At 32.5% G+C, this 13550-nt stretch overlaps 1 protein-coding gene across 1 annotated transcript; it reads right to left on the reverse strand.

Annotated features, from left to right (window-relative positions):
- Nucleotides 2849-8257, reverse strand: LOC109228828 (ras-related protein Rab7). Its single transcript, XM_019394058.1, has 7 exons — nt 8023-8257; nt 6765-6791; nt 6558-6657; nt 4070-4216; nt 3909-3989; nt 3637-3782; nt 2849-3200 (listed from the first exon to the last, which is right to left on the reverse strand). The coding sequence occupies exons 1-7, from the start codon at nt 8073-8075 to the stop codon at nt 3134-3136; spliced, it is 621 nt and encodes a 206-aa protein (XP_019249603.1). The 5' UTR covers nt 8076-8257; the 3' UTR covers nt 2849-3133.

Consider the following 13550-nt stretch of genomic DNA (forward strand, 5'->3'; position numbering starts at 1 on the left):
TTTAGGAATAATCATTAATTTTCTCCTAATATTTAGAAATAATTATTTAACTATTTCCCTAATATTTAGGACTTTAATTTTCAATTCCTTCCAATTATAGAATTGATATATTTTAAACAACATTTAAATTTAGGAATATTAAATAAGCACTTTAAATTACAAACTAGGATAGTTTCGGCAACTTTCAATATAGAAGTATTTTTCTTTCTTTTTCTTCTAACTTTGTAGACCGCTTGCCTTTTATTTTATTAGAATATATTTGAGGTTAAGCCTTTTCAAATATATAATCTTACAAGTGCAAATTATCTTACTAAGTAATATTAAAGCATTTACCATTTTATACATGAAAATAAATACTGAAAAAGAAAATGAGGTTACAATTTGCCGAAAATCATTTTTTTATGTTTATGAAAGTAAAAAAATAAATACAACAAAATAAGAAATCATGAAAAATTAAAAATGAAAAAAGCAAAATGTTTTTGTAAATTTTGTAATAAAAATATTTTTGGAAAATATAAACAATTTAAATATATTTTTGAATCAAATAGACTTACTTTTAAAAAGTCTTTACTTAATGAGAACAGATTATAAATACACAAGAAAATGAAAATGCTATATATGTGAGAATTGATGATAATAAATTCTAATTTTGATCAATTTGAATTTCATATTCTAACTCCTTCCGAGATGGTATGAACGTAGCCCTTTCATAATAATTGCAAATAACGCTACTACAATCATATACTCTAGTTTTCCATAGAAAACAACATCCAGATGCATCCAGATGAAGAATCTGAGATGCGTGATTTTGTGTTTTGATGAAGGAAGAATTGTAAATGAATCTTACTATAGTGGCTGAATTAATTTATTTTTGCAGTAGTAATTTATTATTTTCTAATATGTTGGAAATAATTCCTATATAGTATTTATTAATGAAATAATTTGCATCTTGATCATGAGAAAAAAAAAATATCTTTTGCAAGTTAGTCGACCATATTTCTATCTTTTAGAATGAATTTCAAAAAATGGGGTACACGCGTACACTAAAACTAGTAATTCTAAAAATATGTACACAATCTTTTTCATTACACAAAGTTTCTACTTTGCATAAGACATAAGATTTGAAGATTTGCATAAAATATCTTTTCCATTGGACAAATGCCAAAAAATATTTAGATAGAAGATTTAACTGTCAAGCTCTTAGATTGCCTTCAAGTGAAAGCTATTGGATACTTTTTTGCTGAAAATTTGGATACAAATCTTCACCAATTCAAGCATTATATCGCTAGTAAGTAGGGCTACTTATCGGGCGGATTGGGCGGTTATTTACTCTTAACGGTTTGGCTTATCGGTTATCGGCTTTTAAATGTATTAATCCGCTAGCCACCCGATAAGATATCGGGCGGATTGGTATCGGTTTAGCTCTTATCGGGCGGTTTATCGGCCTAATTCAATCAAAATAAAATAAAATTTAGTCTCTGTATGTTTAAATAGGTGGTCGACGTAACGAAGCAGAGAGACACCGTGATGGGTAAATCATCTGTCTAGAATCTTATTTATGTTTATGCACATTGGCCTTAGTCCATGTGAAAGATTTTCAATTGGCCGTTGTTAAAACAAATGTTCGTCATGCTTAGAATTCTAGGATGCCTTAAAACCCAAAAAAAGTTGATGAAGCAGTGGTGTAACTGGTGTTGTTATCTTGTTTCAGACAACAAATTCTGTCTTTTGTCACAGTTAGATGACTCCTTTTATTTGGCTTTCTTTTATTCTAATTCACTTTGATAGAGTACCGGAGGAAGAAGGGTTTTTGATTATTTAATATATTCTTAACGGGTTAACGGATTATCCGTTAAGAAAATTGAATAATCCGCCCCCAAACCGATAAGCCGTTAATAAAAAAAAAATTAATACATTTCCCGTCCGTTAAACCGTTAACCCGATACCAATAAGCCATTAAGCTTCGGTTTCGGTTCGGTTTTTGGTTGCGGTTGCGGTTCGGTTTTGAACAACCCTACTAGTAAGAGAAAGAAATTTACGAAAAAAACTACAATTACAAAGTTCTTCCGTTAATCTTGAAAGAATTTATTTCTCTAAGTAGCTTTAAATGTGTGCTTTAGAGTTTAAATTTTTATCATTAGTTCTGAATTTATTAATAATATATTAGCTTTTCTTCAATATTTAACTAGTGAAATACGCATATCTTTTGAGATTTTAAATTTGAATAATTTTCTTATTTTTTATATGTAACATTAGAAAAGAAAAAATAATTGATATTTAGATAGTTTTTATTTATAACGGCCAAATTATAACGTTAAATGTTGTTATAGGTGTATAACCGTCATTCACTATAAAAGTCAAAAATATTAAAATAAACGAGGTTGTTATGGAAATGTTTGACTGTAATAAGTACTCATCTCGAAGCTCCAAACACTTGTTTAAAAACGCATATTTCATGTGAAATACTAGTTCTTACTCACAAATTTTCAACTTTTATAAAAAAAGTTCCAAAATAAATACATACCTAAATACAGTTTGCAACTGCCACAAACTTTTTTTCCAAGTGAGATTCTTAATACAAATTGCAACTTCTACAAAAAAAATTCAATTTCTACAAAAAAATTTCAACTTCAAATACTCTTTGTTTTCAATCTTCTAACTCTAATGTTGTCCAAACACTAAATTAGTTGTACAAAATACTACTACTAGTAATTATGAAATAAAATTATTAAAACAATTACTAAGTCAGTTTTAAATAATAAATCACGTCAAAAAATTACTACAGTATAACATAGTATTAAACAATCCGGCATTTCAAAAAAAAAAAAAAAAAAGGAATGAAGGAAGCTCCCACAGCTAAAACGAATTCCATGTATTCCAAAATACCATGATAAAGGTAGTTTTGGATGTATAGTGTTAGTATCTCGTAATATCATTAAGGTTGAAGCGAAAAAAAGTATACAAGGAGTAAAAAAATGCAGCATCAATATAATCATACTTCTGCAATTTGGAAGCTAAAATCAAATACAGACTTCAACTAACAGTGCTGTAATAAACTTAATTAATATCAACAGAGGATTCAAATCAGAGAATCTGTGGTTCAGTCGATGAAACAACCCAACAGAGAAGCCCTTCAACATTCGCATCCTGTTGATCTGGATTGACTTCCACCAGCAACATCAATAGTATCCGGAAGGTAACTATAAACATCAAGAAGAAAAACAATAGTTGTCAGACCAGTCAGCAACTCGGTAGATGTAGAAAAAGAATGTTTGCACGGCTAAAAATCGAATGATGCACACAGTTCTATGATATTGGATACAGATAACAGATCATTCGAAAGAGTACTTGTTACAAGACCTAGGGCAACTTCTCCAAATTACACCTAATTGCATGAACCATTGAATACATTTCTCAGAAGATGACACGGTATTCTCAAAACAGGAGATAAAATCCAGTTAATTCTTCAAGGCGCTTCTACTAAAAAAAGAACAGAGAACCTTTCAAGCATAATTTGAGGATTGGGTGAACCGACTCTGGCTTAAACAGTTCCGTTTATAATACTGGAAGCTGAATGCATATAATTAATGCCCATATAAGTTGGCATAGTAGAGTTCCGGTTTGCAAGAGACTTACATTTCGTCTTCAGGTTCATTTTTCAGAGCATTTTTGGCTATACACTGGAAAGCTGCATCCACATTGAATCCCTCTTTTGCTGAGGTCTCAAAATATGGTATGTTTCCCTTGGAAGCACACCATGCCTTTACTTTCTTCTCAGAGACCTGCAACCCATGCAACTAATTTAGAGCGAAAAACAACTCCATTCCTAGATGCCAAATTTGAAAGAAAAAATAACAATAAAAGAAGAATCATCATGAGAAGAATCATCAAAAGATAAGTTAATTTACCACTCGACTGTTGCCACCATCAACATCTATCTTATTCCCCAGTACGACAAATGGAAAGTTCTCGGGATCAGATGGGCTAGCCTGAACATTAAATGCAAAACTTATCAGCTATTTATTTTAAACACATCAAAACACTTTGGCAAATTATGGATCCATATTACCTGGATTAAAAATTCTTCCCTCCAGTTGTTAAGATTCTCAAATGACTTCATAACATTCACATCATATACTAGAACACAACAATCTGCTCCACGGTAAAAAGCTACACCCAGACTTTGGAACCTTTCCTGCCCAGCTGTATCCCATATCTGAAGCAGAGTAAGATGTGGCAGATTAGAAGCGAAGATGGTGAGCAAAATAACTGTCAGGTTTTTCCAACCATCTCCCATGGGTACTGTATACTTTGTGATATTCCACAAGTCATAAATACAAACTAAATCGAAAATCGCACATTTAGCAGAGCTACTTTTCGCGATACACAAAAAGAAATTGATTTGTTGAGGAGCGGTTCATCTGCAGTAGACTACAAGAAAATAGCATTGGCTTTGAAGAATATTGCTTATAGAAACTGGCTGTTCGTTCCGTTTAAACTAACTATAATAGCATCTTGTCAATCACATACGTAGTTGGACCTACTGTATTAAACAAATTCAATAAGACCTTGGTTAGGTAGACGACAAAATCGGTGAGCCAAGAATTAACATATGTTTCCTTGAACCAATGCGTCAAAACATTCTGTCAATCATCTTTCAGAAGATATTTAGAAAATGATCTTAGATTTGTTTTATAGTTGAAAAGGTCACGAGAAAGTGAATCTGAAAAGAGACCCTTAGTAAGAGGTTCCTGAGCAGTGAAGACGGAAACCCTGACCTGTATGCCTCCTGTCATTGAAATATACCTAAGTGAATATATTTGTAATGGTACAGAAATGTAATCATTTCTTTAGTCCCATACCTATATTATTGTTGTTATAAGCATGCAGAAAAGAAAAAATGAGGAGAATTTAAAATTTAAATGTTGTGCACATTTCAGGGTGCAAATGCATGAACTTTTCTTTCGGGGCGAAAGGAACACACTTGAACTGGCACCATGTGACAGGACCAGGAAGTGAAACTTTATTTTTTTTATTAGTAGGATCAAGATGTCAATCATTGAACAGAACCCAACAGTACATATGCTTTTTGTATAAAATGGTTGGCCTGATAATCAACCATTCAATCAATGTTTGCCTCATTCCAAATTAGTTGGACTCGGCTATATGAATTATCTGTATCTGTGTATCTATTCCGTTCAAGATTGTTTTATTCCAATACTAAGTAAATTGTCTTCTAAGGCGAATTAGGGTTAAACTAATTTCCCCAAACCTCCCAATAATCCCTACACAGATTTAGAAGTCGTGATTGGCCTGTCAAATGCCTCCGAATTCATGTAGTCCTATGACCCAATGACAGAATCAATCACCTTACAATCCCATATCTGGAATCGACTTTTATAGGAATTAATTCATTTCCTTAAGAATAGCAATATGCATCAAACATTATGATAACAGTCATCTCAGATTTATTAAACTTGCTTATATTTGGTCAAACATTCCAGCAGAAACAATCTGACAAGTGCAAAAGTTTTTCATAAGAGCAGCTTTTATAGCGAAAACAAACAACATTTCTATGATGGAAAAGTTCGGTCCTATGTTCCGCATAAGCCTTTTCTCTTTTCACCTATGTCCATCTACGACTGTTTATGATTCTAAAAGGAGATGCTAACAATTAGAGAATGTACATTACTTCCACTCAAGCTTTTTTCTGCTCAAATTTCAAAAAGAATTAAAACTGTCCAAATAAACAAAACCCTAATTTACCCTTTGTAGCATCACGAAGTGAAACCTTGTCCTGTAATGAGATAAAAAGCATCTAAAGCTCCAAAACACTGTAATATCCTTAATTTGGAAGTCCTATACTTTAGGAGACAGTAGCAGAAGAAGTGCCAAGGCAGGAATGCTTCTCCTAATGAAATTATATACATTTTAACAAGATACTCTTGAAGCTATCATACTACTCCCTAGAAATTAAATTGATATATCCTAAAATTCAGCCAATCTGCAGAAAACTGATTTGCTCTATAACTACACAAAATGCTAGATTAACCTTCTCAAGAATATCAATTCTAATTGCTAAATGTGAAATAATCAATCTTTCCTTATGCAGACTACACTGCATTACAACTGGTATATCATCCTCTCTCTTTTTGAGACTGAACTAGTATATCTTTTAAAAAATTGGAAATTTAACTGACCAGAACTTTCTATATATGCTACTCTTAGACCAAAATAAGAAGCTTGATATGGAGATTGAGATAGTTACAGACCTCACTATTTATTGCTAGAAATTAAAATGCAGAAGCATTGGTCAGGGTTGAATAAGCCCTCTATATTAGATATTAGATAAACTTTTTGCAAGCACTATTCTACTGCAATCCAATCACATAATTGACACAAACGTTATTTTTATTTACAAATGAATTTAACAGGGTCAATCGAGAATAAGAATTAAGTGGAAGTGAACAATAACATAAGAACAAACTAATTTCGAGAAAAGAAAAGAGGGATGAGGTAATAGCACTCATTAGATGCTTCTGACTCTTGAATCTTACCTGCAATGTGTATAACCTATCCTCAAACTGAATTTCTTTTGTCAAGAAATCAGCTCCGATTGTCGCCTTGTATTGGTTACTAAACTTGCGATTCACATACCTAAAAATAATCATGAAAGAGATGTATATGGTAAGACAAAACCCGAAAAGGAAAAACAATAAAGTATGTATTTTGCTGCAATTCAAAAAAGAGGAATGTGAGCATACTGGTTCATCAGAGACGTCTTTCCCACCCTACAAAAGGATCAACAGGGAAGTCAGTCATTAAATCTAGATGGTATGCTAACATAAAATAATGTACTGATTAAACATCAAACAGATAAGAGCCTCCGATCCAGATGGTTCAGTTTATGGATTCAAGGAATACTAAATCAGCTGAGAAGGATTTTAAGGTTCCACAACCTAGTCTACTAAAATATATTCAAACAGGTAAAAAATGAGGAAACCTAGAAAACCTAGAAAAGCAAAGATGTCAAGATTTCAAACCCGATTAATGATTAGAAGCAGTCAAATTTCCAAATTTACACACTCGGTTTTCAAGCCTGCCCACTATTTTTTTGTCAAGAAACCAAAACCGGGAAACATTATCCATTTAACATTCTTTTTTCCCTTCATTTTGTCCAGTTGTTCAAAGAACAAGTGCAGATCCACTCTTCAACGTCTAAAGAGCTAGGGGCGTATCTACATATGCCGAAAGGTTGTCAGCTGAACCCTTGTTGCTCAAAAGTTATATTGTGTATATAGATCAAATAATACTTTTTATATATGTATATTAATTCTTGAACAGCGTTAGCGAAATTTCAGGCTTTTCCATTCTAAAGAGTTGCTTATTGGTGTCAGCTAGTATCTTCCAATATGTAGAAAAGGTAAGGAAATACAAGCGAGGGAAAAAAAAAACTATTGCAATATGTTAAGAGTGGAGCTATGGGGGGCGAATGGGGTTCACAGCTGTCAAAAATTTATGTATTAGATGTTGAATCCCCTCGGCTTCTTCGCGTATTTACCTTTTTAAATTTTTTGAATCCCCATGGTGAAACTTATCATTGCACTGTGTTAACCACATCATGTTAAAGCTTAAAAGAGACACCTTTTAACTTATATTAGGTCTACAACATGCCCCTCAAGAGCAGGTCTTAATTCTCTTCCAGGACCAAGTACGTGAAAATATCTTTTGGGAGGGATGGCGATGAATTCCAACCGTTGATCTCTGCCTACTCTAATACAATGTTGAATAGAGAAATTAGATTAGGTGGTTCACAGAATTCATTTAATAGAAATCAAACTATGTAGCAATAACAACCTTATATAAAATTCGCAATCTAAACTCTAAAGCTAATGCGAAGCAAACAAATGCAAATTATAGAATTGAGTTTCAGACCAAATCGGAATTAAAATTCTTAAAACTGTATTAGGGAATCAATGAATGAGATTGGGAGAACTGAGAAGAGAAACATGAAAAGTTCACCCGCTATCGCCTAGGATTATGACCTTGAGAAGCATCCGCCTTCGAGCTGCCATTATTTTTGTTCAAAAGGGTAAAAACGGAGCTCAAAAATGAATAAAACCAGTAAAATTGAAATGATCTTTGAGAAATTGAAGTCCTCGTATTATCAACTGTTAGAAGAGAAGGGGTGGGGTGGACACAAATTGGAGTTAATTTTGCAAATAAAAAACAAATAAAGGTGGACAAAGTATTTCGCAAGCAGGTATGAGTTCAATTTTTAATGTCGACCTGTTATATTTATGAGTTCATATCCATACATTATTGCAATTTTAATAAATTTTTAATATTAATTTATATACCGCATCAAAAGTTATAAGTTCAATTAAATTTGTCGGAATTTTTACGGTTAGATCATACGGAGATAATCTTAGTGTTGCTCCAAACCAAATAAAAAAAGGACAAAATTTGAAACGCCAAGGCATCTAAAAATTTTGGCATAAAATCAAGCATTGACTTCTTAATTCTTCTTATACAAATTTTTAATAGTTAGAAGCTGGAGGGAGAAGTACTATCAACTACAAATTTTATTGTTCAAATATTTTGAAGAGAGTCTAAAAAGTCATATAACAATGTGACCTCAACGATGAACTAGTTGAGTTGATTATACAAATTCTTTGTATTTATTTTGCTCTACTTGGACTTATTTTCATTCGAGAAAAATTAGAAGTTCCTTTTAAAAATATAATTAAAAAATTATTTAAATTGCAATAATTTCATTATATTAGAACGGAGTTAATACTAGTTTCGGAAAAGGGTCTATGCTATCCTTATTGTTTGCTAAATTGTTTACGGATACCCGCCATCCATCTATCTGTCCAAAAATAGAGGTTAATTCTATTACTCCAATAAAGATACCCCATGTCTCACAGCAGGACTGGTGGGCTTGAGGTGGCATATCTTTAGTGGGACACGTGGCAAGCTCAGTCAGAAATCAAATTTGAGTCTAATGTCCGCCCCAGTAACCGAATCCGACCCTGGTTTTATTACCTAGGTATAAAAAATACACACTTCTAGTCTAAGTCATTTTTTAGTTTATATCTTTTCTCTTTTCTTATTGTCGCCGGTGGAAATTTGCAACCATTTCCACCGGCCACCGGAGCTCAACTGCATCATCATCTCTCCTCTCCGTTTTTCTATTTTATTTCATTTCTTTGTTGTTCTTTCATTGAGAACTCAAATAGAGGCCTCCAGATCTTAAAAAATATGGTTCAACTAATAGTGCTTTAGTTGATTTTCGAGAAAATTCGGTCGATAAATCTTGTGTCTATCTCTACAAGTAATTCGGGGAGAGCTAAAATGAAAATAAATGCTCCTCAAAAGTAAGCAGATCCAAAAGCATGTGTCGTGATAGATTGGTTTATCTGCGGATTAGTGTGTATGTGTTTCTGTGCCTTCCTCATCGTGTGTGGTTCTGGAAGGGATTAGGGAATTTTAGTCTTCAAACACTAAACTGGACCAAAATGACCAAGATTTCATTAATCATATATTCAAACTATTGTAGTTTTGCTTGATTCTTGCAAAACTACGGAAAATAGTTTACTCCGACGACCAATAATTTTGTTTTCTTCTTCTCTTTCCATTATATTTTCAGAGAATCTTGCTTAAATTACTAGGACTTGATGTTAGTTTTTGTTATTGTTTTTCTTCTCAAATTGTAGTTGGCTTCAATTTTTTGGCATCCATAGATAAATTGATCTTTGAATTATTGATGCTTTTGCTCTATACTATATGTGGCCTTAAATACTGATGCAAAGATTTGAGCTTTTGCTTCACGATTGAATTTTTCAGTGTCTTTCTATTTTGGATTTGTTGAATATAGGAAGAAGAAGGGAAAGAAAGAAAGAATGAGTGGGCCCGTGCGATCCGGATTTTTAGGGTGAAAATAAGATAAATGTGGCGAGTCAGAAAAAGCATGGGTATATTATAAAAGAAATTTTCACGAAACACTATCTTTTAGTAGTAATTAGCCATCTATAGATAGCATTTGCTATATTACGGATTATAGATACCTTTTTTGTGGTTATAAGATGTATTTGATGTATTTAAGCTATTGTATTCATTAATACAAGGAAGTCCAGCTAATTAGTTGTTGTATTCGAGTGTATTCAACTGTATTCATGGAGTGAAACATGGGATTACAGCTGGACAGATTATTGTATTCGACTGTATTCACGGCGTGAAATAGGGGATTACACTGTTTTTAAAACGTAAAGTGAATCAATTAACATAATAGACTCCTAATATAACTCAACAAACTCAATTATAACATATAAATTTTGTATTTTTAGTTATAAAAAATATTCTCAACAGAAAAATACCCCAAAAGTATAGCAATTTTTAGAGAAATTATATATTACATCTGAATACATAAATTATATTAATTAAAAAAAAAAATATGAATACATTCAGGGCATATAGCGAGACAGTGAATACAATGAAATACATAGAATACAGCGGGATACATTGAAATACAATGAGAAAAAAAAAAACAGTGAATACAATGAAATACATGAAATACAATGAGATACATTGAATTACAATGAAAAAAAGACAACGAAAACAATGAAAATACATCGTGATACGTTGAAAAATCATTGAAATATATTAACAAAAAATCAAGTTGCTCAGCCCCAAAAATCCGTCGTCTTTGTTCAAGAACAAACCCTAATTTCCAGCTACTCCTATTGCAGCAGATGCAACAATAACGTCAGAAGCAGCAACAACAGGAAGCCATGGCTCGTTTCCCTTCTAACAACAACAGGAAGCCATGGCAGCCGTCAACAGAAATTGTGCCTTTGTTAAAGGAAGAGCCGGAGGAAAACGATTTGAAGGATGGGCACACGAAAGTTACGCGAGAAAATTCTTGGAATTGTAAGGGAGACGTAAGGATTTCTTCTGCAATTGTAATTGCAATAAAAGGGTTTAGGGTTTAATCCTTTCTCCGCAAATAACTGGATTAGATTGTTTAGTTTGGTTAATAATTATCGATAAATTGATCCTTCAGTTAATGGCGATGGTGGGTGAAGGGGTTGGAGGCTCTTTATGAGAAATTTGAGGTAAAAGTTGTATCAAAGAAGAGAGAGAAAGAAAATATTGTAACTGAATAGCGTATTTAGTGGCTTAGGAGTAGGAGTTAACCAAAATTAGATATTTTGCTATAAACATTAAAAGGTATCTATAGAATATAATTTTTTTAAATGCTATTTATTTAAAATAAATAAGGTGTTAACCTTTGCTATAGGGAGTAAAAATTCCTACCATTTGTATGGACCGAAACCAAGAGCCACGTGGTCCAATAAAGATATGTCACCTCATTAAATTGAAGGTCCACCAATTCTACCGTCAGACGTGAGGGTATTTTTATTAATAGAACTAAGATAGTGTGTATTTTCGGACTGATAGATGAATGTGTGTTTATTTTTGAACTGATAGATGGACAAAGAATATCTCTAAACCATTTAATAAATAATAGAGATAGTTTTGACCCTTATCTGTACTAGTGTTTGTTAGTATGTTACATCCCCTGGTCACCACTGTGGAAAGGATTCTGTTTGTAAGTTGGATATTCTTTTGATATTCTATGAATTACCCCATAGCTTTTGACCATAACTTTAATAGACCCCAAAACTTTTTTCTCTTATCAACTAAAACCAACAGATTTTTGGTATATGCTAACAAACTTTTATGCTAATCCACAAACTTTTAAAGCGAGGAAGGTGAACGTAGGAGAGTATTTTTTTGGATTTATCATTAATCGTGGGTCTCATATGTGCCATCTGGCAAGCAACCACTACCCTTACTTAAGTATTATATGCCATGTCTTATTCAAAATAAAATTTCTCATCATCCACCTATATTTCCGGAGGATAACAATAGAAAAGGGAGGGTCATATCGGATATACACGGGCCGAAAATGAATACTGAAAAAACGGATAGAATATTTGACTCGACTCATATTTAATATGCATAAAGAAATGGATTAATTGACCGATAATATAGTTATCCATATTATCCATGGCTGATCATTTTTTGGAACATTTTTAGTCTCCCAAACTTGAGTAACTTCCAATTTGAGTCTTTGCAAATGTAAAAGTTAACTTATTGGTTATCTATTTTTAAGTAGATAATATGGATTTTATCCATATTTGACCCATTTTAAAAAATTCATTATTCAACTTATTTTTAGCGGATAATATAAGAAATAACTATTTTTTTATTTTCCACCACTAGAATAAAATAGAAAATAGTTATTTTTCAAGCTAAAATCCGTCTTGGACAGCATAGCAGGGACAACCGAATATTACATAGAATAACAAGAAGGATAGCATATGGGGACATTGTATGTGACAACCTGGTTTAGGGATGTAACTAAGTCGTAACTCCTTTTGATTCAAGTGCTCATTTTTTTGGTGCAAAGTAATAATGATGTGAAAAAAAAAAATATGCTAATTTAATTGAAAGTTTAAGATATATAATTGTATATTATGTATGCAGTAAGAGTACTTAGTAGGTTTATAAGTAAGTCAGGTAATAAATATTGACATACCATAACAAAAAGTTTACTTGATATAAAAAATTATGAATTATTTTATAAAAAATATCATGTTGTACTCGGAGAATGTTTTGATACATATTGAAATACTTTATACATTTTTGCAGGAGAGTTTTTTCCAAAAAAAGAAAGAAAGAAAAAGCAATCAAGTTTTTTACAAATACTGTTTTTAGCCAAACAACAAGGTTTAAATAGTTTCAATATTCGGAAAAGGCCTAAAAATGCCACTGCACTTTCAGAAATGGCCTATTGATGCCATCCGTTAAAAATTTGCTATATCCATGCCATTGCCGTTAAAGAAATGGCCCAACTATACCATTATTTGTCTAACGGAGGGAATTTTTTTTTAAAAATATTTTTTACACTTGAATTTCCACGTGTCATGTTATTATTTGTCCGAAATAACCCCAGCCCCACTTAATTCTAACCTTAGTTAGGTCCACTATCCATCCCCAAACCCAACCCGATTAAAACAAAACAAATCCCTAACCCCAACCCGGTTAAAACAAAACAAACCCCCTTCTTCTTCCCCAAATTTGCAATCCTAAAACCTCCATTAATGTGGAATAAGTTATGGACTCAACGCCTCGGAGTCTTGTTCTGATATCTGTTCGTTGTAGATAGATGTATGTGAGTTGGTGAATCTTGACTTGAATATGGACTAAATGTTAGAGCAATTCCTGTTAAGATTTGCTGAATTATGTTATTTTCTTCTTCGATTTTATTTGTTATTGACTCATTTCCTTTAATTTTTATATACTAAATGATTTCCCTGTTATATTTTAACCTTTCCAATTAAGCGTTGAACCAGCCTTGATGATGGATTTCTGTGTATTTTCTGGTTTTAGGGTTAGACCATCATTAATGGAAGTTTTAGGGTTGCAAATTTGGGGAAGAAGAAGGGGATTTGTTTTGTTTTAACCGGGTTGTGTTTGGG

This window comes from Nicotiana attenuata, chromosome 7 (genome assembly GCF_001879085.1).
Source record: "Nicotiana attenuata strain UT chromosome 7, NIATTr2, whole genome shotgun sequence".
Lineage (NCBI taxonomy): Eukaryota > Viridiplantae > Streptophyta > Magnoliopsida > Solanales > Solanaceae > Nicotiana > Nicotiana attenuata.